A 25,538-nucleotide genomic window follows, 5' to 3' on the forward strand; every position below is an offset into this window, starting at 1 on the left:
CCACCTGGTTGTTCTGGCCCTGAAGCGTGAACATCAGAGGGGACAGCAATCCTATTACAGCAATACAGCATTATTAGTCTTTTATAGTTTGGGATATGGGATAAACTCAATATGGTTTGCATTTAAAGGCGAACTGTCCAAATTTACACTTTTCGAAATGATACTTGAAACGTAGCCATCTTCTGAAATTCAAATTTCTCTGAATTTTGCAGCGTAGTCCTCTAGCCCGGTCATGCGTACAAAAATGCATGTGATAGGGCATAATGGGTGCCTGTAAATGCATATTTCAGTGAAAATTATAGACAGAAAAATATATCGTATTAGGCAAAATTGCTTTGCAGAAATGGGTACATTAGGTAAAACTACACAGGAAAAGACCCCAAAATCTTCTAGTCCAACTCCTTACAATGCAGGAACCTTGAGTAAAAAGAAAAATCCAAACTAAAGAGCTGATAAATTTGCTTTGGAAATTGCTTACAGTTTTCAAACTGAGTTGGGAATGTGGGGAACTTAATTTAAGATTGAGAAAATGAAGCCAATATTGACAGATATGCCCATCCCTAGTGTAGCCCACTGACACTTGCTGTGGCTGCATGCTCTCTGGAAAAGGATGGAGAAGCAACAGGATGAGTTGCTTTCTTCTCCTCTCTCCTTCCGCCCAGGGAAGAGGGAAGGGGAGACACCTGTAGGGGCCTCCAAAGCTTCCAGCTGTGAAGCAGGTAGCCGTCTCTTCCTTTCCTCCTCTGGAGATCAAACACCAGCCCTATCTCAGCAGAATCGGGGGCCGTCCAGGTGTGCCTGCTGTCAAACTGAGCAGAACGTTCTTGCCTCTATTATGGAAATTGGAGCGTATCAGAGGCCCGGAACAGGAGCCGCACTGGCAGGTCGTGGAGGAAGTGTCCACCCCAGGAGAAGACTCCTGACTCTCTCCTCTTTGTCTCCCGCCAATAAAATCCTCACTTCTGACACAGGTGTGGAGATCAACTCCCCAGATTCCACAGGAGATGGGAAATGGAGTTGCATTATTAAGAGGCTGGTGGCTGAAGAGAGAGAGAGAAAATTGTTGAGATGGGGACTGTCTCTTTCCACCCACTACTCTTTCTTTAAGCAAAAATAAATGCAGGAGAAGCTTCAACACATTGGAGGAATTTTGAGCTAGGCTAATGTAAGCATTGGTGGGGCAGGGGAATTGCAGTGTCAAGAAGAGTTCTCTCACTTCCTATGTGATCCAGTAGACAGGAATGTTCTCACTGCTCTAATTCTCAATTTCTGTGCCAGGTGCAAACTGGGATTTGTGGGTCTTGGTAGTAGGGCACCAGATTGGATGCTGGGGGGGGGGCGGGTTAGGCAGGTCGCTGCAGGATTGCCAAGCAAGAGCAGCTGAAGCCTTCTGACGATAGTGAGGACTAGCAACCTGCTTTCTCCTTAAGCAGTTGTTCACAACAATTGAAAGTTCTGTTCCTGAATCCAGGTTGCCTTTCTGTTTTGGTTCACTTCAGGTAGCCAGTAAGGTCTCCCATTCCCTCTTCCCTGTATGTGAAAACTTTTTAGGTTCAGGGTTGACGAATGGACAGAGGGCTAAGGAGCATGCTTCCTCTGAGAGTGAAGGGAGAACACAGCCATTGTGCCTTATAGCCATTGATCCAAGTTGGTGGCATTCACCATATCTAGCTGGTAAAGGTAAAGGGACCCCTGACCATTAGGTCCAGTCGTGGCCGACTCTGGGGTTGCAGCGCTCATCTCACTTCATTGGCCGAGGGAGCCGGCGTACAGTTTCCGGGTCATGTGGCCAGCATGACTAAGTCGCTTCTGGCAAACCAGAGCAGCACACGGAAACGCCATTTACCTTCCCGCCAGAGTGGTACCTATTTATCTACTTGCACTTTGACGTGCTTTCGAACTGCTAGGTTGGCAGGAGCAGGGACCAAGCAACGGGAACTCATCCCGTCGTGGGGATTCGAACCGCCAGCCTTCTGATCGGCAAGTTCTAGGCTCTGTGGTTTAACCCGCAGCACCACCCACGTCCCTTATCTAGCTGGTAGTTGGTTCCATTGTTTAACTATGCACTGTGTGGTCCATTCTAAGGAATAAACTACTTCTGTATATATCTTTAGTAGACTCTTAGATAGGGGGAGGCACTTATAGGAGTGAAAATAACAGTCCAGCATCTGGATCAGGCTGAAGACCCACCTAATCCAGCATCCCGCTCTCACAGTGTTCTCACATTGTGGGGGGTGAAGCGCCAGTTAAAGGTGCTGGCAGAGTTCACACACAGTTGTCACGTGAGCTGGAATGCCAGGGGACGGGCGCCTCCGAGCGGCATCTGTGCACCAGGCGGAGCAGAAGGCCAGGGCAGCTGCTGCCGTCTCGGTTACGCTCTCTGAGTGGCTCAGCCGGAGTCCTGATGTCACACCTGGAGACGTCTGGAGATTTGATGGGATCAAGCGCCTGGCTTTAACCCGCCGGCGCTAAAGACCAAAGCAAGACAGCAGAGCCGCAGGGCTGAGATGGGTGGCAGAGCAGGAAGAAATCTCCCTTGGGTTCTTTCCACACATCACATCCTAACCCCCCCCCCCATCCACCTACCCCTGCCTTTCTCTGCACTTTGCCTCTCTCCGCCTTGCACCTGATATCATCTCTGGGACAGATTCCTCCTCTGCACACACCAAGTCTTTTTCTCTAGCCGAAAGCAACGACACAATCCAAACCTCCAGTGATTTCCCCCTCCCAAAATCCTGGCTTCCTCCCCTCCCCGCCAAGCTTTGGCTCTGAGTGGTGGTGGGGGAACAGCAGAGTTGAGACAGTTGGTGCATTTCTGAGCTTTCTCTCCAGGGAGCCAAGTGGGCGGGCAAGCGTGGGAGGCCTTGTCATTCAGCAGCAGGGAGCGGCGGCGGATGGCGGCGGCAGGAATAGAAAGAAGGGGAATTCCAAAGCTGCGGCTGCTCCCCCTTCCTTCCCTGGGGTGTAGACCACCTGCTCCACCATGGGCAAAGCTCCCTTTGTGCGCTTCCCTTCTTGGCCACCCCTCCTCGTTCCTCTCCAGAGTCAACAGGTCTTCACGGCTTTTAGTGCCAGGTGCAGGTTGAAGTCTTAGGTTCACAGTGCTGGTGCATAAAGCCCTTCTACAGCTTGGGACCAGGATATCTATACCCAGTTGATCACCACGGTCTGCAGATGAGGGCCTCCTGCAGTTTTTAGGAATTCCATTCCACACAGCGCTGGAATCGGGCTTTTAGTGTGGTGGCACCTGCCCCTTGGAATTCCCTCCTGTTAATTTATTAGACAGGCACCATTTTTTGTGGCCTTTTCAATTCCTGCAGACCTTCCTCTCTTCCAACAAGCCTTTTTTACATCACACACACACACACACACACACACACACACACACGGACTACATCTCTGCTGGAATTGTCTTTCAGATGTTTATTTATTTTATCATTTGTGCATTTGCCACTCTGGGCTTCTTTTGGGAAGAAAGATGGGATACACATCTAAATGATGGCGCTGAAGCGGCAATAGCATTTTTCATTGACATTGTTCCCTGGGCTCCTAATGCTATGTGCATCAAGTCAAGGAGGAGATAACTCATCCTGGTTTCATGAGAAGCCAGGCACCTCTGGTTTATGGAGTGGGCCCCTTGGTGGAGATGCACTTCGTAAAGATACAGATTTCCTTTTACAACTTTTCAAAGTGCCCTGACATAATGGGAGAGTAGGAATTAGACTGGGTCTGCACCATACATTTAAAGCACACATCTTTCTTCAAAGAATGCTGGGAACTATAGTTTGTTCAGCATGCTGGGGGTTGTAGCTCTGTGAGGGGGTGAACTACAGTTTGCAGGATTCTTTGAGGCAGGGGTCGGAAGCCATGTGCTTTAAACGTATGGTATGTATGCAGCCAAACCCTTCTGAGAGAGAAGCACTGGAATCTGCCAGTGAGGCAAGAGGCACTGGCCAATGAAGACAGAGAACCCAGTGTATTGGCTTTGTCTCATCTCCCAACCTTGCTTCCTCCAGATGTTTTTGGACCCCATCAGCCCCAGCCAACATGACCCTAGTGATCAGGGGTGATGGGAGGTGAAGTCCAGCAGTGTCCAGAGAGCCACAGGTCATCTAGCCTTGCATCAGAAGAAGGCAGGGTTGTGACAGTGGTGTCTTTTACTCCAACCGTATGCCAGCTCTGTTAAATACTTCCTAGAAAGGCAGAGTATAAAATGTTAGGAAATTAATGAATGCCCCCACAATGGCACCACACACCCTCCCTCTGCAGCAAAGGATGTGGTGCCCTTTGGAAGAGTTTGTCAAAAGCTGTCCACCAGGATGTTCACACTCACTCTGGTTTGGGGTTGGGGGTTTTTTTTGGAGACTTCATGCAATTTTAAAAAAACAAGAGGGTTTTCTCTGCATCTGCCTGGTCATCACCTCCTGGGCCAGGAAGGCTCTGCTTTCAGAAGCCAGCTGCCTCCGTGCCTGTCACAAGCACATGGATACAGGGCCCAAGGCACAATCAAAGCAGTTCCCTTAATAGATCGTTATCTGATTCAATTAACCGTGCCAACTGTTCTGATGGGAGCTCTGCAGCATGCACACCCATGCATTGGGGGGGGGGTCCACCCTCCCCAACTCACTTGCTGCCTTTGCTCTCCCCCATCCCACCCCCCGCACTGCAATGTTACCACTGATGTTGGGAGTTCCTCTGGAGTAATGAAAAGCTTCAGCCCGTGGGGATGATCAGAGATAAAACAGTGTTGGAGGGAAGCTGCCAAAACAAGAAAATGGTAATTACTGTTGAGCTTTGCTTACAGTAAACAAACGTCTCCAGGCCTGGTTTTTTAATCTTCCACCATGTGCTGCAGCAAGAACCTGGAGGCACCTTTGCTGTTTTAGGGGTGAGGTGGTGGGGGGGGGAACGGGTGACAGAAATGGTTGGGAGCCAGAGATGGGCTGATTTTTATCTATGGGTGCCTCCAGAAGTCCTTTTCCTTGGCCATTCATGGTGATTCATGATGGTTATTGGAGCAATTATACGTGACCCCTATTTTCAGTGCTGTTTTCATAGAATCACAGAATTTTAGAGTTTGAACCGCCCTGAGCTCCTTGGAGGAAAAGGTGAGATAGAAATGCAACAAATGAATAAACAGGGGCGCTGACTTATAAAAAATATTGGGGGGCCCCATACCGACTTATAAAAAATATGGGGGGGGCCCAAGACCTCCAAACCGCTGCTGCTGGGGGAACGAAAGGGGCGAGCCCCGGGCTGTGAGGGCCTGCCCTTTGCGGCAGCCAATTGGCTGCCGCCGTGGGCGGTGAATATTAATGAGCTAGGGGGAATCCCCGCTTCTCGCTGGGCTGACGCCAGCCCCGCGAGATTGTTGATGGGTCGAGAGCCCGCAACCCCACCCCCTCTCTAGATCGGGATTTGTTTTAACTCATTACTGAATGTATTTTAAAAGGTAACTATCGTCAAACAAGGAAAATAAAAAATACCAACATAATTTTGTGATTTTACAAAGCATAATATAACTAATAATTTTCTTAAATTATTGGGGGGGCAGAGCCCCCCCAAACGAATTTTTGAGGGGGCTCAGGCCCCATGGAGTCGGCGCCTATGTGAATAAATACACACCCTCTTCATGTTTCATCTTTTCTCCTCTCAGAAAATTCACACACTCCCTTGTTGGAGGGCGCCGTGACTCAGATGACCCCCGAGGAGCACTACAGGAGGATGATGTCCGCCCTCAATGAGCATGGCACCTTCGAGGAGCAGCAGCAGCAGCGCCTCTACCAGTTGGCCAACAGCATGGCAGTCCCTAGCCATAGTGGTGAGGACCCCCTTTCGTTGTCTTATTGTGAGAGTGCCTGCCTGGAGCTTTGAGCCACTTCCACCACCCCTTGGGAAGCTTATCATGGAGCCCCCCGAAAGAAAACACTGGGAATGGCCCCCTAAAGGCAGTTTTCCCACAACCACTTGAGTTTCCCCAGGCAGTGCACATCAGTCACAGCGGGACGTAGGAAGCAGCCTTACATTGAACCCAGACCATTGGACCATCTAGCTCAGTGCTGTCTGAACTAGCCAGCAGCAGCTCTCTAGGGCATGGGTAGGCAAACTAAGGCCTGGGGGCCAGATCCAGCCCAATCGCCTTCTAAATCCGGCCTGTGTATCAGCGTGTTTTTACATGAGTAGAATGTGTGCTTTTATTTAAAATGCATCTCTGGGTTATTTGTGGGGCATAGGAATTCGTTCATATATTTCCCCAAAAAAATATAGTCCGGCCCCCCACAAGGTCTGAGGGACAGTGGACCGGCCCCCTGCTGAAAAGGTTTGCGGACCCCTGCTAGGGTTTCAGGCAAGCGACATTCCCAGCCCTACCTGGAGATGCCAGGGGTTGAACCTGAGACCTTCTGCATGTAAAACAGATTCTCACTATAAACAACACACTGAGCTGGACAGATCAGCGGTGTGACTGAGTATAAGGCAGCTCCATTTCTGTATCTTAAGAGAAGGGCCGTGGGTCGCTGGTAAAGCAATTGCTTCACTAACCAAATTCAATCCCTACCTTCTCCAGTGCAGACCAGAGGTGGGAAACAATTTTCAGCCCAAGGCCTCACTTCCTTTTTTTTAGCAGCCTCCCCAGGTGCCACATGCCAGTGTTGGTGGGGTGGGGAGCAGAGGGAAAAGTGGGCGGAGCAATGCATGCAGATTTTTACCTTTGTGCAGCAGACTCATTTTCTGCACACAGTTCATCCACTAGTTCATCCTCCATTCAGGCAAGTGTGAGAGGCATGTCAGTGTTAAAGGGCTCATTCCAGCCAGGCAAAAACAGTGCAAAGCATGCTGGTGATGGCTGGCAAGAGAGGCTTGGGGGAGGCACATTTGGGCCTGAGGTTCTTCACCCCAGGTGCAGACAATTCTGAGCTAGATGGACCCTGTGCTCTGACTCAGTAGAGGGTAGCTTTCTGTGATCATATACCCAAGTCCTGGGGCAACAACAGGCGGTGATTTTAACTCAGCATTGGGACTTAAAAGTTATTTGCCTCTGCATCTGGATGATGTTAGCTGGGTTCTTTTGAAACAGCAGTTTCTCACCTGGTGTTTTGCTGGATCAGAAACGGCTGGGAGAGGCATCCAGCCCCTTTAACTCAACCCAGGTCACGAGATAGGGAGATCAGGGGTGGGATGGAGGTGTTGCAAGGAAGGAAATGGTCTCCTTATGGTGGATCCTCCGTTTGACAGATCGTTCTCCCTGGAATTCTGCCTTTAATGCAGGGATGGGGGACTTCTGTGCCTCCAGATGTTGCTGGATTGCAGTTTACATCAACCATGATGGGATGGGCAGATGGGAGTCTTGGGCAGATGAGAGTTGGACTAATAAAGGGTTTCCCACGCCTGCCTTGTAGGTAGGGGCCAGAGAAGGCATTGCCTTGCATTCCGCCCTGCCGCTTGCAGTGCTGCTTCCGTTCAACTGCAGTTTGCCTTCTGCCCAAAAGGACATTATTTATATCGCTGTTTAAAATTTTTACGAAACTAATTACATAAATTGCATAATTATTGAACCCACCAAAACCAGTAGCCTGCAGAAGGCTTGCTCTTGTACCTGTGCATCACCTGGCAACCGTTCTCGACTTGCATTGGCAACCAGGCAAGCAACTATTCAGAAGGCTGACTCCGGGGCAGAACTGGATGGCTAAGGGGATGGACTCCCTTCCATCTCTCACCCTGGAATAGCAGAAGCTCCCTAGGAGAAATAAGCTCAGTGAGAGCAAGTATAAATTTTATTCCTGCCAGCACAAAGCACTGATTATCTGCGGGCACACCCAGTGGCACCAACTAACCTTTAATAATTTAGGAGCCATTTTTTTCTTTTTCTTTAATTGCTTGTCTCTCCTTTCCTCTCCTCTCTTCCTTCCTTCCTTCCCCCCCCCCCCACTTGCACATGCCGTTCTCCATCTGCATCAATCCTCACATTCTCCATTTCTCCCGCGCCTGGAACTGCCGTCCCCTGTAGCATCCGTGTGTCAATCACTCTTGATTTCCAAACCGTCAAGAGAGTGTAGCGTTGTAAATAACACATCCTCTGCATGTCTGCGCGGGCAGGCGGTGGGTTAGGGGGAGGCAGGGCTGTGGCTGGAAGAGAGAAGGAGGGGAGGGAGGAGGCGGGAGCGGAGGAGGGTTTGGGTGGATAGTTGCGGTCATTCGGGATCAATGCCGCTCTTGGAATTGGCAGCGCATCAGGCTTCTAAATTGCAGCCCCCACTGCAATAAAGCACGGCCAGCCTTTTTCAGATAATTAATTTATAAACATTGGAGGTGTGCAGTCACTGGCTGGAGAAAATTCTCTGGGCTTTTCAGCGTGTGAGATCTGGTGGGGCTTGATGTTCTCTTTTTCTTTCAGGGTGGGGTGGGGTGAACCCTCATTTTAAAAATCATTCAGAGAATCTGTGTTTGTGTGTTGTATATATTATGTTTGCAATATTTAATAGTGTAATCGGGGGTTGTATCCAAAGCTAGTCCTACTCAGAGTAGATCCAGTGTGTGTGTGTGTGTGTGTGTGTGCGCGCACACACACACACACACACACAAATATAAAATATCTAACTTAAATGTGGTATGGAGGGCAGGAATGTGATTTAACATGGAACATTGTGAAATGCTTTTCAATATTATTAGTATGATTAATAATTAAGTAATTGTGGGTGGTATTCGATGCTAGCCCTATTTAGAGTAGACCCACAGAGGTTGATGGGCATGACTGGCTTAAGTGCATTATAATTTCAGTAAGCTGCACTGTGTAGTACTTAGCTGGAGACAGCTCTGTGGTGGTGTTTTTGAATGTATAATGAGATACCGTGCATGCAGATTTACTCAGACATAAGCCCGGTTGAATCCCAGGTAAGAGGGTATAGGATTGCAACCATGATCTGCTTAAAAAGGTGCTACCTATGAACCAGGCAGCAGGAGTGGGTTTTTTTTAAAGACAGTTTTTAATGCAAGTGCTTTTAAAGACAGGTTGCAGTCTCTACCATCAAACAGGCATCCATACTTCTTTCATACACCAGGACAGAACACCTCTTCCAAACTGGGCCAGCTCTTCCATTAGGCGTCTACCTCATGCAGCCAGTTCTAGGAATTCAAGACCAGCACCGAGGTGTTACTGGAGTCCAGAGCTGTGTGTGCACCCTGAATCTCCTAAGTGAGGCTTCTGCTCTCGGGTCCACTGATAGGGGGAGAATAAGGCTACCAATGGCTGCCAGCACTGCTGTTTTACTGAAGTCCAGGGCTTCCCATTGGGGCACCTGGCTGGCCACTGTGAGAACTGGATGCAAATCTAGATGGGCTTTTCCCTCTCCTCCCCATTTTTATCCTCTCAACAACCCTTTTTGCTAGCTAGGTAGGTAAGTGGGTGGCTGGAGCAAAGTCACCCAGTCTGAGGTTCATGCCTGCGTGGGAATTTGAACACTGGTCTCCCAGGCACTAACCCAATATCCTAACCACTAAACCACACACAGGCTCTCTGCAAGCCAAAGCTGTGAGTGGGCAGGCAACTGCCTGTCCCCCCACTTGCATGTTCTTCATGAGATGAGTTCTTCTCATTGCATGTTCTTCATGAGTCCTTCAATGAGATGCTCAGAAAAGGTGACTCTTACATGATCGCTCACCTCTGGGCTCAGCCAGGGGAGCTGGTGAGAACAGGACTTCTCCAGTATTATTCCCACAAACTCTCCTTGTCTCCTCTCCTTTGCAAACCCATTCTGGCATCCTGGGGATAAAGGCATCAAATGGTGGTGATAAATAAAGCATTGTCTGCTTCCTCCAAAGTTCTTGGTACAAACTGCCGCCAATTAGTGATTGCTAATTACCTGGCTGTGGAAGGATTACTGCTCCTGCTTTAGAAAAGGAGGGAAGGGGAGAGAGGCTTAGCTGCCTCAGCTTCGTGGCCTCGGCTGAACATGGATACAAATGTAGGAACTGTTTGTTTGTTTTTATTCAATTCCATTTGCGAATCACTTCCCATAAAATACCTCAAAGCAGTTTGCAGTAAAAAGAACAAAACCAAAAATAGCAAAAATCGTTTCCATATGTAAAAACGTTTCCATATGTAAAAACAATTCCATCTATACAAACAATTAAAGAACAATTTTGTATATAAAAACAATTACAAACCCAGTACGTTTACAGATTGGGATAAAGATCTCCTCTTTCAGAGGCTTGTTGAGAAAGGATGATCCTTCAATGTGCACCCAAGTCTGTCTGTCTGTATTCTGGGAGGGATTTCTAAAGTGTCGGTTCTGCCCCTCTGAACACCCGATTCCTACATCATATGGAACGAACCTCCTGGTAAGATGATACCTCGTAATGGGTTGGGTATATAAGGAGTGAGAAGCTCTTTCAGCTATCCTAATCCCAAGCTTTATAGGGCTTTGCATACCAGTAAGGTAAAAGGTAAAGGACCACTGGATGGTTAAATCCACTCAAAGGTAACTATGGGGTTGTGGCGCTCATCTCACTTTCAGGCTAAGGGAGCCGACGTTTGTCCACAGACAGCTTTCCGGATCATATGGCCAGCATGACTAAACCACTTCTGGCACAACAGAACACCATGATGGAAACCAGAGTGCACAGAAATGCCATTTACCTTCCCGCCACCTGTTTATCTACTTGCACTGGTATCCTTTTGAATGGCAGGAGCTGGGACAGAGCAATGGAAGCTCACTCCGTTGCAGGGATTCGAACCACCAATCTTCTGATCAGCAAGCCCAAGAGGCTCAGTGGTTTAGACCTCAGTGCCACCTGTGTCCCATGCATGCACACCTTGAACTTAACCTGGGAGCTAATTGGCAGCTAGTACAAATTATCACTGGGTATAAGAAGCTGTGTGTGTGTGTGTGTGTGTGTGTGTGCGTGCGCGCGTGCGTGCGCGCGCTATGGTGGGTGCAGAGTATGTGCAAAGCATGACTAGGAGTACTATTTCAGGGGGAGGAACAAAGATTCCAGTGGTTCAGGCAAGATTTCATACCAAGATTAGTGAACCTGCTCTTGGAGAGACCCTCTTTTGTGGAAACCTGCATGTCTAGAGGCACACGACCTTTGGATGGTATTGCTTTCCTGTCCAACTTTGGGAGCTTCGTGGTGGCCTCTTGTCTGGGGACGCTGCACTATATGGATCTGTGCTCTGATCAAGACAGACTGCTCTTTTAAGTCTTAGGTTTTAATCTTAGGTTCTTTGGCTGAAGATTTTTCAATGAAAAACAGCAGTTGGAATTGTGTAGGATAGCCTTAATCAGTCCAGATGTGGTTGGACTCCAACTCCCATCAGCACCTGCCAGCATCCTAGGTGATTGGGTGTGGCTAGACTACAACTCCTGAGGGCTGGAGGAGGGTCTGAAAAACAGTGGAGGCGGGATGTGACAACCCGCCCCCCTCCCTCTCTCTCATCATCTCCAGGTGTGACCATTTTCTTTCCACTTTTACGGACAGGGAAATCAAGACTGGGTGCAAACACATGGCTTGTCTAAAGCCACTAATTTGTTGGGTGCAATTTTATTTATTTTTTAAAGAAAGAAGTCCATAGTCGTGCTTATACATTCTTTGACGTTTTGGGCCAGGGGGCGGGGAATATCTTCTTGCCCTACCTTGAGATACTGAGACTCAAACCAGGACCCCTTGAATGCAGAGCACATGCATACATTTAAAGCATGCGGATTCCCCCCCAGAGAATCCTGGGAACTGTAGTTTGTTAAGGGCACTGAGTGTGGTAGCTCCGTGAGGCACAAATGATAGTTCCCAGGGTTCTTTTGTCCCTGTTAAAAATCTACCTGCAAAGCTCAGGCTTCCCACACACATGCATATTTTATCAGGTTTATGTCTGTGATTCACCCCAATCCTTCCCCCCCCCCTCTCTCTCTCTCTCTCTCTCTCTCACACACACACACACACACACACACACACTGTCTTCATGCCTGGAATTCCCTGCATATTCAGAGAGACTGAGCCGCAAGAGCCACCCAAGGCAGATGCCTCTTCCAGTCCCTCTAGCAGATGCCAAACCACCACCTCCCTTTCCCGTCTCTCTCTCTCCTCTCCTCTTTCTCCCTTTCCCCGCCCAAAGAGCCTTGCAGCTCGGAAGCCGAGCTCCAGGGATGGTGCAGACGGACGTTGGTCAAGGCAGACTTAGCGTGGCAAGAGCGATATATAGACGGCCAGGGCCACTGAGATATAAATAAATCCCAGCCAGGCTGAGCTACTAGAACAAGCAAAGGCAAGCTGTTGCGGGGGGCAAGGAGTGAAGAGAGAGAAACCCCAGCAGATGGGTGAGTTATTACCAGCCGCTCCGGCTGCATCCTCTGCTCAGAGGGCGCGCAGGAGGGGAGAGAGCAGCCGAGAAGGACTTGAAAGGAAGTCTTGGTGGCTGAGGTGGTGTCCGGCTGTAGGAAAGTGGTTGAACCAGCAGCGCAAGTCTGCAAGACAAGCAAGGAGGTAGGTGCCGTCCAGTCGAGGCAAGCAGACAGAAAGGTTCAGAGCTTGGTTGTCTGTGGCCTGGGCAAAGGCCCAAGTCTGACCCTGGAAGCTTTTATAACCCTGCCAGGCTGGAGCAAGGGAGGGAGAACCAATAGGCTGCTTCCTGCATAGGTGGAGTTGCCTTGGAGACGGTTGCCTTTTAGCTCCACAAACACTTGAACCTAATGGTGGCTGGTGCCCCGTTTCCTCTAATGGACCAGCCTCCACTGAGCCAAACCTCCATCACTTGAGACCTGGGGGATCCTGGCATTGAGGCAGCATGGGTAAGAAATGACCGTGCTTGGCATTTATGCACGGCCTCAAGTGTGTTCAGGCTTGTTTCACATACCACTGTCTTGGGAATCTTTGTAGCAGAGGGAGGACGGTGGTGGTATCAACCCACCCCTGTCCCCCAATTGCAGAGGCCGAAAGAAAAGTGGAGTGAGGAAACTTGTTGCCCTAGAGATGTTGTTGGACTCCCCAGCGCTTATCAGCCCCAGCCGGCATGAGCAGTGGTCAGGGATGATGGGAGCTGAGAGTCCCGACAATATATGGAGAGCTACAGGTTCTCCATCCCTGGACTAAAGGCTCCTGGGAGCTGGGGAAACAGAAAGGAGGCTGCCTGCCTGCATGAGTGGCTGCTCTGGAGTTTAAGCCATAGCCCTTCTCCATTGGTATTCAGTGACCTCCTGTCTCTTGAATGTGAACGTTCGATTTATCCCTCATTGCCAATGGCTGTGAACTGGGCTAGTTTCCCCTTTTAAAGCCATCCTGGCTGGCGGCCATTGCTGCACCTTGTGGCAGAGTGTTCCATAAGTTAACTGTGACTCTGTTGACTTCCTGAGTTAGCACTTGGTCTCCCTTAGCCGCGATGCCAAACTTAAGGCTTACTGCTTTTTAAAAGATTACAGTTTTAAAAAATAAGTGGATGTGTCCCAGAAGGCGACTCCACTTGGGTCTGGGTGCTTGAGTGCCCATCCAGGTGTAAAGGGAAAAAACCCAGGGGGGAAAGAAGGTGTCCTGTCACTCCAGGTTGGACATTTCCTACCATGCTCACTTGATGCAAGAAGCCAACCAGGTGGACCTCACAGCATGAGCATCAGTCTCTCAACGATGGCTCTCAACTTTATGGTCTAGCAGGAAAACCCCTGATGGAACGCACGTTTGGGTTGTAGGACCTGTGTTGTCAAAACAACTGTTCTAGCTCCAGCCTATCTTCCCAGTGTAGAACGAGGATCACCGTCTTCCTGCAAAGCTCAGCAGAAGCTTTTTCTTTGGGGGCTTACTCCAGACAGGGGTTGCATCCCATGTTAGTAGACCCTCAAAGTAAAGGTCATAATTTCTGAATACCAGTTGCTGGAAACCACAGGATGGGAGAGGGCTCTTGCATTCAGGTCTTGCTTGAGAGTTTCCCACGGGCATCTGGTTGGCCACTGTGAGTACAGGAGGCTGGACTAGATGGGCCATTGGCCTGATCCTGCAGGGCTCTTCTTACATTCTTAGACCTGTTGGAAGTAATGTACACAAGTAATTTAGGCCCGTTATTTTCAGTAGGCTTACTCTCCATAAAAGGGAGTTGCCTGCAACCTGGAGCAGGGTTGTCACAGTTGTGTTTTGCAACATATCATTAATGCGATAATAGTAAATTAGTGATGGATTTATACTGCATGTTGCTCTGATTAATTAGGCTTTCCCCCAATGTGGATGCATTATTCCCATCTGGGTGGGTGTTCTCACTCCATGGCGCAACAAAAGCAGGACATGAAATCAAACAGGAGCATTTGAGCCCTGAAAAGGATTTCTGCAAGATGTTACGGGACATGCCCTGATTGGAATAAAGTACTGTAGTGTGTCTTCCCCAAAACATCTGTAGATGCAAAGCATAAAAAGCAGGGGCCACATGTAAATGCCCCAATGACATAGCGAGAGCAAAGCATCGTGAATGCCCAATAACAAAAAATTATTATTGAACAACTGATTGATTCTTTAACGAGTCTCTGGTTGTATAAGAAAACACTGATGGATTAGTTAGTTGATGCCTTCTTTCCACCTATCCAGCTTCCATGCACCACTAACTGGGGGCCAGGAGCTCTGCAGTGTCCAAACTTCTTGCTCTGAGCAGCTTAGCAATCGTTGGATGGCTTTTTGGGGGGGGGGGGGAGTGCAGACAGGACCCTCTCCAGAGCAACAAAGTGACTTGTTCTTTTCTCTGCCAAGCACAGAAACCCTCATCCTGGGTTTAGTTGAGTTGCACAGTTTGCTCTCAGGTTTTAAAGGCCCCTGTTTAGGCAGGGAACTTTTGAGTGCTCCTATTTCAGCCAGTAGACAACAGCTGGATTGCTCTGGCTGGAGATTCCCCCACCCCTGCTTCTCTCCCTGCACCTGAGTGTTGACAGGAAGGATTCTCTTCACTGTTGTCCACTAATTCTCTCTTAAGAGCTAATCCCCTTTAACGCTCTGAAGGAGCCTGATTCCCATTAGGGCTCTTGAAAGAGAGCACTGGAGACAGAGTTTCTTGTGGGGGGAGGGGAGGGGGTCGCAGCAACTAGGGAGACAGAAGGGTGTAGAATGGAGAACTGGCCAAGAAGGAGCCATGGGGAACTGGGGAGAGGATGGTGCAATAATTTATGCAAGGGTCCCCTATCTTTGCAAGGTTGGAAATGGAAGTGAGGTGGTCAGAGGATTTAATTTTTTTCGCATAAAGCAGGATAGATTGGGAGTAGCATGTGGGTGGCTGGGCTGTGCCTTGGGGCATCTTCCAGCTGCCTTGCAGCACTCCATGACGGATGCTTTTCATGATCTGTGATGGAAGGTGGAGGCTTTAGGGGTACTGGCTCCCTTCCCCGGGGCTGGGGGTGATGACTTGTGTTCTTTTCTATTTTCTTCCTTTTTTCTTCAGCCTCCATCACCTTCTGTTTAATCTCTCAGCAGCTGCAGATGTTAGAGATTTGCAGGGCTTCCCCCCGCCCTCCCCTGTCGTGCCAGGAAGGAAGAGGGGAGGAAAAGAACAAAATTTGAGAGGCAGTCCAAGCACATGAGGCACTTTTGGGTGGGGTGGGAGGTTGTTTTCCATGAATGCAGCAACAGCTTGTTTGGTGGCAATGTGAATGCTGCGGGGGGGACGACCCAACAACAGTTGTCAAATGTGGGGCAGGGTGGGTGGGAGGAGAGCCAGTTGCAATAGGTGCTGGGGCTCAAAGCCAGCCTGGCAGCTGCTCCCTATCTACTTTGCAGGCACTTGTCCTTGCTTCCAGATTTGAAGGCAGCCTAATTGTGTGGCAGAGAGGCATAAAACTCAGCGTTGGAGCATCTGCTTTGCATGCAGAAGGGCACCAGGTTCAGTCCTTGGCATCTCAGTGCAACAGGCCAAAGCCCGTGGAACTTCTTCCTCACTGAGATTAGGCGGGCACCCTCCTGGCTCAACCACAGGCGCATTAGAAAGATTTCCTTACTCCAGCAGGCGTTTTAAGGTCTGTGTTTGGTCGAAGGAGCTATTTCCCCCCTGTATGGTTTATTTTTATGTACACCATTTAGACTTGCAAATGATCAAGCAGATATATAACTGCCATACAATAGATATCCAGACTGGACCCATCCAAAACCCCAGAGAGCTGCTTCCAATCAGTGCAGACAAAACTAAGCTAGATGTACCAATGGTGAAAGGCAGCCTCCCATGCAAACATAATGTACTTTGCCTATGTTCAGAGACTCTTCATCACATGCCAGGAAGCAGTGAAACCAGTTCACATCCAGGTAGGGTTGGGGCCCCTATCTAGCACACCAGCTTACTTAGGGTTTTCTCCTCCACAGATCTCCTCCGGGCACGGCAAGAAGTGGCAGCCGCCGCCGCAGTGCGCAACCCCAGCACCATGGAAGCGCATCTCCCTTCTGCCAGCAACTCATCCAGCCAGCGGAGGAAGCAGGGGCTCCCTCAGCACCGGGATTCACACTTCACCGAGAGGTAGATTGCAACCTGTATGGGACCTGTATCTCTTCCCCACCCATCTACCCACTTCCTTTTCTTGCTTGTGCCCACCCAGTTGAAATTTGTTTTGGCATGCTGGCAGGTGGGGGTTCCTTGAACTACTTGAGGGTGTAAGTAGCACATGCAGGGTATGGATCACTGGTAGATCAGAATCGAAATCGAGGGCTGGTGTGAATCCTGACAGCGGACTAGGACCCAGTTTGCTCATTTGTTTGTTTGTTTTAAGCATGTTTACCCCACTCTCTGGTTGACCAAAGAAAAAAAAAGGTTCCTAGGCAGTGGCCCACAGCGATAATTTGGCACAACACAAAACGGGGGGAGAAACCAAGCTGATCTCTCCTTTAGCAAATGCTTCTTGCTCTAGGAAAGTGCTGGAAGTTAGAGGTACAGCCATGAGGGCAGAGGCCCTTTGAGGGTCACCGAATGCTTTCTTGCCGAGGAATTTCTCTGGGTTTTCAGTCTAACTTGGCCTAAGCATGGTTTGAATCCTGAAGCTGAAGGATAAGAAGACCATAGCTTCACACCTGTTTTGCATGCAGGAGGCCATAGGTTCAGTCACGGGCATCTCCAGATAGTGCTGGGAAAGGCCAAGGCTCGGTATTGCCAGCACTGACTGGCAGTGGCTTTCCAGGGACATTCGCAGCCTTACTTGGAGATGGCACTGCAGGTCGAACCCTGGGGCCTTCTGCATACACGCAGCAGGTGCTCTGGGTGCATCTGAGCAGGCAAAGTTTTTTGGATGGCTGCTTCTTCCTGTGTGCCCCGGGGTGTGCCTGGTGTAGCTTGACTGAAAATGAGCAGGCCTGAGAGAGAGGGAGGGAGAGAGCACTGGGTGGTGGTGGGGAGATGTACTTTGCTTGACCTGCCCCATAACCACCCCCCAAAGCAGGCAAAACATGCTGGAGACAGATCTGTCAGGAATGTGGATGTAGGGGCTGGTTTCAGCTCTGCATGTCAGCAAGGAAACCTCACCAGCTCTGTGTGCACTGGAAATCAGCCAGATGACTGGCTGAAAGATCACTTTGGTGGAGCCGGAGGACGGGGGAGGCAGAATGCAAGATGCATCTGAAATGGGCCCTCTTGTCCATCACAGGTGGGCCATTTCAGTTCCGGTTGTTTGCTTTGCTTCCACCATCCAGACGGTATTTTGTTTTCGTGTGGGCATATTCCCCCATTCCCTCCAAACCCAAGAGCTGAACTGCATTTAGGAAGATAGGGAACTGTGTCTCAGTAGCATCAACACTGACTGGCAGTGGTTCTCCAGGGTTGCAGCAAAGTAACGTTCCCAGACCTGCTTGGAGAGACCAGGATTTATACCTGGGACCTTCTTTGTGCAAAGCTGATGCTCTGCCACTGATCTACGGCCCTTAAGACATAGGAAAATAGAGAGCTGCCTTATGTTGAGTCAGCTAAGTAATGCCAACACTGACTCGCAGCAGATGTCTCAGGTTTCAGGCAAGGGTCTCTCCGAGTCCTACCTGGAGGTGCTGGGGTTTCAACCTGAGAATTTTCTGTATGCAAAGCAGATGCTCTGCCTATTTGTCCTCCCTTATGACAAAGGAGCATAGGAGAAGGACACAATCAGAGCATCGGTCCATCTACCCCAGTATTCTTGATTCTGGAGGCGGCAGATGTGTTTCCAAACCAGCTTTTCATCCAGGTGTTGACCAGCCCCAGGCCTGCTTACCTTCTTCCGCAGGGGTAGGCAACCAAGTGGCCCATGGGGGTCGTTTAACCGGCCCACAAGCTGCCCCCGAACCGAGCCGCCTGCTCAGCAAGTCGCCGCATGCTGCACTAAACAGCGTGGCATGGGGATTCGCTTTTGCAGTGCCGGAAATCACATCTGTGCAGACGCCAATGGCAAAAATCGCAGGGGCGCGCAGTGATCCGGTCCATGGAGGGATCTCTGCTGGGGTGAACCGCCCAGGCGAGGTAAACCTTACCGACCCCTGTTCTTCAGCAAGCCTGCTACCTTTGGCTGTTTAGGGAAGTTTTTAATGTTTGAAGTTTTATTCTGTATTTAATGTTCTGTTGAAAGCCGCCCAGAGTGGCTGGGGAAACCTAGCCAGATGGGCATGGTAGAAATAACAACAACAACAACTGCTGCTGCTGCTGCTGCTGCTACAGCCTTCAAACCAGACACTGGTGTTGTTTTAATGATAATAATAAATAATGAACTTTTATTTATATCCCGCCCTCCCCAGCCAATGTTGGGCTCAGGGTGGCTAACATCAGATACCATTATTCCCTCCTTTCAGAAGTGTTCTGTGTGGCCAAATAGCTTGCTTCAAGGCTTTGATTTGGGGGCAGTGGGGAGGCCCATTGGAGACATAGTATATATGCCCTAGCTATAAAACACTTTGCCCCTGTCCCCCCCCCCCAAATCATGGGAACTGTAGTTTGCTAACACGGCTGAGAACGGTAGCTCTGTGAGAAGCAAACTACAGTTCCTACGATTCTTTTTGGGGGGGTGGGGGATGTGCTTTAACTTTATGGTGTGTACGCAGCTACTGAATTGAGATGTTTAAAGGGTTAATTTTTCCTCCTCCTCCCGCCCCGCCTTTTGGCAGGGTCCTTTATTTTTTTTTAGTCAACAAGGTCAATCAAAGCTCCTTTTGTGTATGCCTGGACTCCCCCAAAGGGCGTGGGTGTTTGAAACTGCAGGTAGGCAGAGAATTGGGGGGGGGGAATAGCGGTGGTTGGATGACTGGGAGGGGGGGAAGACAGAGTAGGGAGATCGGGAGGGGCAAGACCCGTCCCCCAAGACTCTGGCTTGGAACAAAACTGCAGGTAGATTTATGGTCTCTGCCTTTCCCGGGAGTCAGGCAATAATGCATGTCGTGATGGGGGGGGCACAGAAAGTGGGGGTTGGAATGGAAGCGTCTTGGCATGGTGCTAAAATTCCATTTCAGCTTCCTGTCGAGAACCCGCAGGGATTAGGTCAGTTCACGGATGCAGCAGCGGCAAGAATAATTAGCCACTGAAGAATTCAGCCATTAGCTAGAGGCAGAGAGGGAGGAGGGAGGGAAGAAGAGGCCTGGCAGTGACTCGGGCTTCTTTTATGAAGGTGGCACTGCGGAAAAGAGGGGGTAACCAGAATACTCCCCCCCCCAATGCTAGGGCTGGAGAAGGGGGGCGGGGAGTAAGGCAGTCAAGCAGAGGTACAAAGAGCTGCCTTCACTCTGAGGAACTCAAGTTAGTCACATGTATTTTAGTGGGTCTGCTCAGAGTAGGACTTAGTTGGATGCAACTACAGCTGGGTATTGAATACTCCTAATAACCACAGGAAGCTGCCCTTCACTACTCTAAAAGTGCACCATTCAGCCAGCCCAGCTTACGGCACCTGCAGCTACCAGGCTCCTTTAGTCTGCAGCTCTCTATTCTCATCAAAGACCATCCTTTCACAGCTCTTGTCAACCTGGAATCTGAATATAGCGACAGAGACTGAACTGGGTGCTGGCTTTCTAAACAAATGCAAAATAAATGCAGAAGGTCTATGGAGCCATCTGTAGTACAGTGGTACCTCGGGTTACATATGCTTCAGGTTACATACACTTCAGGTTACAGACTCCACTAACCCAGAAATAGTACCTTGGGTTAAGAATTTTGCTTCAGGATGAGAACAGAAATCATGCTCTGGCGGAGCGGCGGCAGCAGGAGGCCCCATTAGCTAAAGTGGTGCTTCAGGTTAAGAACAGTTTCAGGTTAAGAATGGATATCCGGAATGAATTAAGTACTTAACCCGAGGTACCACTGTATATGCAAACAGCTCCCAGGTTCGGCCCCTAGCATGTTCAGGTAGGGCTAGGAACGTCTCCTGCCTGGCACCCCAGAAAGCGTCTGCCATCCAGTGCAGACAGTATTGAGCTGGATGGTCCAGTGGTCTGACTCTGCATAAGGCGGTTTCTGGTTCGGCCCTGTTGGAAGTGCCCCATCCTATCCCAGTAAAGTGGGGAGCACAGTCTCAGCCCCATCGCACCTATCCTTGTTACAACAATTCAGAATAAAAATCAGTTAAAACAAATAACAGTCACAGGAGTAGGGTGGGTCCTGAAAACAGGCACCACAGGTGTGAGAGGCCAGGGTAAAGAGGTGCATGGACACACGTTGGAAACAATTTAATGAAGGTGCAAGTAGGTGCCAAACGCACCTCTCTGCAGAGGGGATTCCACAGCTTAGGGCTACCACAGAGAACATGCTCTCCCAACCCACTACAACCTCTGAACTTCTGAGGTCAGTGGAACCACCAAGAGAGCCTCCTCTCTTGGCCCCCAAAAGGCCTGTGCGATTTTTCAAATATTTGGGGCCTCAGTCGAAAAGACTTCAGACGCTAGCATGTTCCCAGAGACAAACTGGCAGCCAACTTTTGAGAAGCAGGGTGCAGCCTCACAATGGCTCTTTACCCTGCCTGCCTGCCTGCCTGCTTGCAAGCACAACCTAGAATTTAGTCCTCTTCAACTGCCCTCTTTCCCTCTTTGTTAAAAGGTAGCTCTTAAGCCTGTGGGGAGCTTGTGATTGGAGAAGAGGAAAGGGGGTTAAAAAATGCAATACACCGGGTTTTTAACGGTATAATGTGTAAGCCCGTAATGACTTAAAGTATTGATTATTTGAAGGCCATTAGCGCTTATTGTTAAAGAAAAGTCAATACTTTTAAAGCCTCGTGAACCATTTGTCTCCTCTTAAAGGACATATCAAATTTAGCAACATGCAGTTAAAATCGCCTAATACCTTTGCACGCCAGCCGCTGACTAGGGTGTGTGTGTGTGTGTGTGTGTGTGTGTGTACGTACACACAGAATCATTACAAATGCTGATTTGTTTTCTTAATGCTAGTATGTCACATGTCATTGGGTGTGTACCCAGAACCCTATCCATTTGCTCTGTATTGGTGGATGAATGCCCCCTTGGTTCTGTGATCATACAAATTACTACACCAGTGGTGGACCTGTCACACTAAAACTCTCCACCACATCCTAAAGGTAGTGCTGTAGTGCTATAGTCTGACTTTGACACACACACACACACACACACAGATACTTGTGTCGGCTAAAATGAGGAAGAGAATCTGAAATTCTGCCTAAGAAGCTGCATTCTGTGTCCCTGTATATATAATGCAAACGGAAGAGATTTGCATAATTGCTCTCTACATGTTTTATTTTGCAGGTCTTGGTACTTTTCCATAAGTCATTCATTTTAGGGCAATTATAGGATTAATATAATATTGCGGGTGGCGCTGTGGGTAAAACCTCAGTGCCTAGGACTTGCTGATTGTAAGGTTGGCGGTTCGAATCCCCGCGGCGGGGTGAGCTCCCGTCGTTCGGTCCCAGCTCCTGCCCACCTAGCAGTTCGAAAGCACTCTTAAGTGCAAGTAGATAAATAGGTACCGCTTTATAGCAGGAAGGTAAACTGCGTTTCCGTGTGCGGCGCTGGTGCTGGCTCACCAGCTGCAGCTTCGTCACGCTGGCCACGTGACCCGGAAGTGTCTTCGGACGGCGCCGGTTCCCGGCCTCTTGAGCGAGATGAGCGCGCAACCCTAGAGTCGGTCATGACTGGCCCGTACGGGCAGGGGTACCTTTATCTTTACTATAGAATTAAGGAGAAAAGGCCTGCCTCCCGTCACCTGGGAAAGCCTGATGCAGCCACCCCTTTCCCCTTGACTTCTGGAGTTTTGGGCCATACACTTTTCAAGACTTATTTTTTCAGCCATAAGGACTAGAAACTTATGTGTCCTCCCACCCCGACCCCCGTTTAATGACAGGTGATATTCTCAAGAAAGCTACTTTGTGCCAGCTACTTTCCTAGACTCGCAACATCCCATTCACAGCCCTCTGTTCTCTTGCTGAATTTGTTCAGTCTGTGTCCTTTTAATTATTCCAGAACCTGTGCAGCCAGGGAGGGAAAGGAGGGGAGAACCCACAACAGCAAGAAACCACACCATAACTTTCTCCAGCCCCATGGCAACAGCTCCCCTCCCTCTTATCTTGCTGGCAATCACACCAAGCCCCAGAGTCACAGCCAATCAATGTGCCCTCAAAGAGACAGAAAGACAGGCTCTGCTGTAAATAGAGTCTGGAGCCAAAAGGTTCACACAGGAGAAGAGTCAAGATTCTGCCTTGCACAGAAGAGGGGAGTGAAGAATAATCCTAGCCAGAGCACCAATATCACTCTGACCCACTTCCTTTGGAATTACATTAAGTGTAGTCAAGCTGACCTTTGATTTTATATCGGGGCGTGGGGATGTGTCCATTATTTATTTAGTATTTATTTATAAGGTTTCTTACTTGCCCCCTCACCGCAAAATCCCAGGGCAGGTTGCAACAATAGAATCTGCAACTATGAGAACAGATTAAATCATTGAAGTTCAGAAGAGATGTACAACAGTTCCACGTGGAACAGAACAGTATAAATTGAGCAAAAGAAGCGGGTCTGGCAAAACAAAAACACCGTAACTGCCGGAGGGCAGGATAGAGGTGTGTATTCAGCACATGTGTACAATTCCGGAGCTGGCATTCCCTGCACTTCTGCAGGTGGCGAAATCACAAATAAGCCCCCCTCTCCCGTCGTTTATGGCACCCAAGGGGGTCACTAAGAAAGGGGACAGCCTGTCAGGTATTAGGGCATTAGATGCAGGAGTTCTAAATGGAGCCCCAGCCAGTAACCTGGTTGTTGCGTTTTGGACCAGTTGGAAGTTTCTGAGTTGTCTTCAAGGGCAGCCCCATGTAGAGCACATTGCAGTAGTCTAGAGGTTGCCATGACCAAGTTATCTCTATCTAGAAGGGGGCATAGCTGGTGACTATCATCGCTACAGCCAGTTCTAGTGACCTTCAATTTTTCCATTTCCCCAGTTTCTAAGGGAGTTGTTGTTTCAGCAGTGAAGCTGCTCAGAGTGAAAACTTAGATGGAAGTGGAGGCACCACCCCAAATAGGGCTTGGAAATATTTCTGTCTGAAACAGGAGAGCCACTGCCAGTCAGTGTTGACAGTGCATGCATGACTCAGAACGTCCCTTGCCTTAAACCCTGGATAGCTGCTGCAAGTCAGTGCAAACAGTCCTGGGCTAGGTGGACCAACTGAACTGACTCTGTATAAGGCAGATTCTCATGTCTTAAGGGGAGAGCTCAGGGGTAGGGCACCTGCTTTGCATGCAGAAGGTTCCTGGCATGTCTGATGGCTGGAACCCTGGAGACCCACTTCCTGCCAGTGTAGTCAATACTGAGCTAGGCGGAACCAGTGGAGCCTGACTCTGTCTAAGGCAGCTCCCTGCGTTCCTCTGATACGGGAGGTGAGGTGTTTCATTGGCAAACGGTAGGGTGGGAGGAGTCCGATGGAACCAGAAGACTGCCCTAACAGAAGTGGAGGCTTGTTCTTGGCAAAGAGGCACACAGATGGGGATGGGAAAGAGGGAGATGGAGTCGGGGTGAGCAGCAGTCCCTCGCTGGATGTGCTTATCTCTGCGAGACACACGTGCGCACACACTTGCTGCCAGTGTTTACGGGAGGGCAGCGATGGGTGGGGTGGGCGAGGATGTGCCTGCTTGGCCACAAAACGGTTAAGCGCCACTTGATTTCCCAAATTGCTTCTTATAAAACAAGCGGCACGTCTGCCAGGCTCTCGTCTCCCCATGATTACAGCTAATTACGATTGAGCGGACGCGCCTCCCGGCCCCCGCCAGGCCGCTTTAATTGTCCGTTATTCATCCGCTCGGCTGTCCGGAGTGGCAGCGCACTTGGCAGCCCGGCGACCGAGGGCCCCGGCTAATTGTGAGGCCTCGGGGATTAGGGCAGGTGATTACACACTTCATGGTGTAATTACATAAGCATCGCTTGGCTGCTGCCCCGGCGCTGAGCCCCGAAGGTCATGCGCCACGTTACCTGAGATTAATTGGCGCTGCCACTGAAGTGCGAGGCGCTGGCGGAGCCGTTATACGATTAGCATTAACATTTCAACAGCGACGGATCGATCCGTGGCTCTCTTCCAGACACCGGGAGCTGTGCAATTAGTTTAGAGGAGAGCTCAGGAGGGAGGGAAGGAGAGAAAAGCTGAAAGCTAGGCGTTGGGGGGGTGGCAAGCAAGAAGGGGGGACGGAGAGGGATGGACAGAAGGGGAGCAGGGGGGAGCGAGCGGGACGAGACAGACTGGAAGCCGGGGGAGAGGGACAGATGGGGAGACAACAAGGGGATGGAGACCTGGGTCTCGGAAGGGGAGAATTTTAATCCACTCAGTTATATCTCTTTGTGTGTGTCTACATGCACGTAGTATTTGTGCAGTCTCATTAGAAGGAAAAATTATCCCCTTCTGTTTTTATCTTACTTGGTCTCTGAATGTGTGTTGACTGGTGTGTGTGTTTATAAATGGTCTTGTGAGATGAGATTTTACTCAATCTAGTAGTCCACCCTTGTTTAGTATGGATAGGGGGTTAGTTTTCCTCCTGACTGACAGTGGGTGAGTCTGTCCATCTTGCTTCTTTTCGGTTTCCCCATCCCCCCCAACCCACAACTTACATTCATTTTAACCCATTTCTTCTTTACTTTGCAATTTGTTTATTTGAAAAAAGAACTTGTTGTTGATTCCGTTTTTGAATCTGTTGTTGCTGTTGGAAAACAGAACAGTAAAATTTGGCGACGTGCATATTTTGAAGAATAGGCAGGTTTCAGCTTAGGAACTGCTTGGCATGAGGAACCTCAGGCTCAGGGGCCAAATTTGCCACTCAAGAATCTTCCCCAGGCAACTCCCCGCACCGGTCCTGCTGCACACCCTTCTCAGGGACTTTTGCATCGTTGGGTTGTTCATTGAACTGCAGTACAGTAATGTCTCTTGATTTCCTGGTTGGAATATGGAGAGATGTGTCTGTGTCTGTTTCTGCAAACTTCTGACTTTTGTATGGCTGTGCAAACACAAGAATTACACCTGTTGCTCTGGCCCCACCCACCTCTGACATGTGGCCCCCGGGTTTCCTACAAGAGAGTGTACAGCACTGCAGCTTTAATCACTAGAATCCTCTCCCCCCCCCAAAAAAAAGTACATTATTTGGTGTGGAGAAACATCCATAAGCTACTAATG

At 49.5% G+C, this 25,538-nt stretch overlaps 1 protein-coding gene across 17 annotated transcripts in view; it reads left to right on the forward strand.

The window, feature by feature from the left end:
* The window catches only part of SAMD11 (sterile alpha motif domain containing 11), a 323,740-nt gene that overhangs the window by 270,629 nt on the left and 27,573 nt on the right, over positions 1-25,538 (forward strand). For all 17 annotated transcript variants that reach the window (XM_083752510.1, XM_083752516.1, XM_083752517.1 and 14 more), the window contains 2 exons: positions 5,657-5,821; positions 16,306-16,456. In XM_083752510.1, coding sequence (XP_083608636.1) covers positions 5,657-5,821; positions 16,306-16,456 — 316 coding nt within the window. The remainder of the gene's footprint in view (positions 1-5,656; positions 5,822-16,305; positions 16,457-25,538) is intronic.

Source organism: Podarcis gaigeae (assembly GCF_964106915.1).
Source record: "Podarcis gaigeae genome assembly, chromosome: 8".
In the NCBI taxonomy this organism is placed as follows: Eukaryota; Metazoa; Chordata; class Lepidosauria; order Squamata; family Lacertidae; genus Podarcis; species Podarcis gaigeae.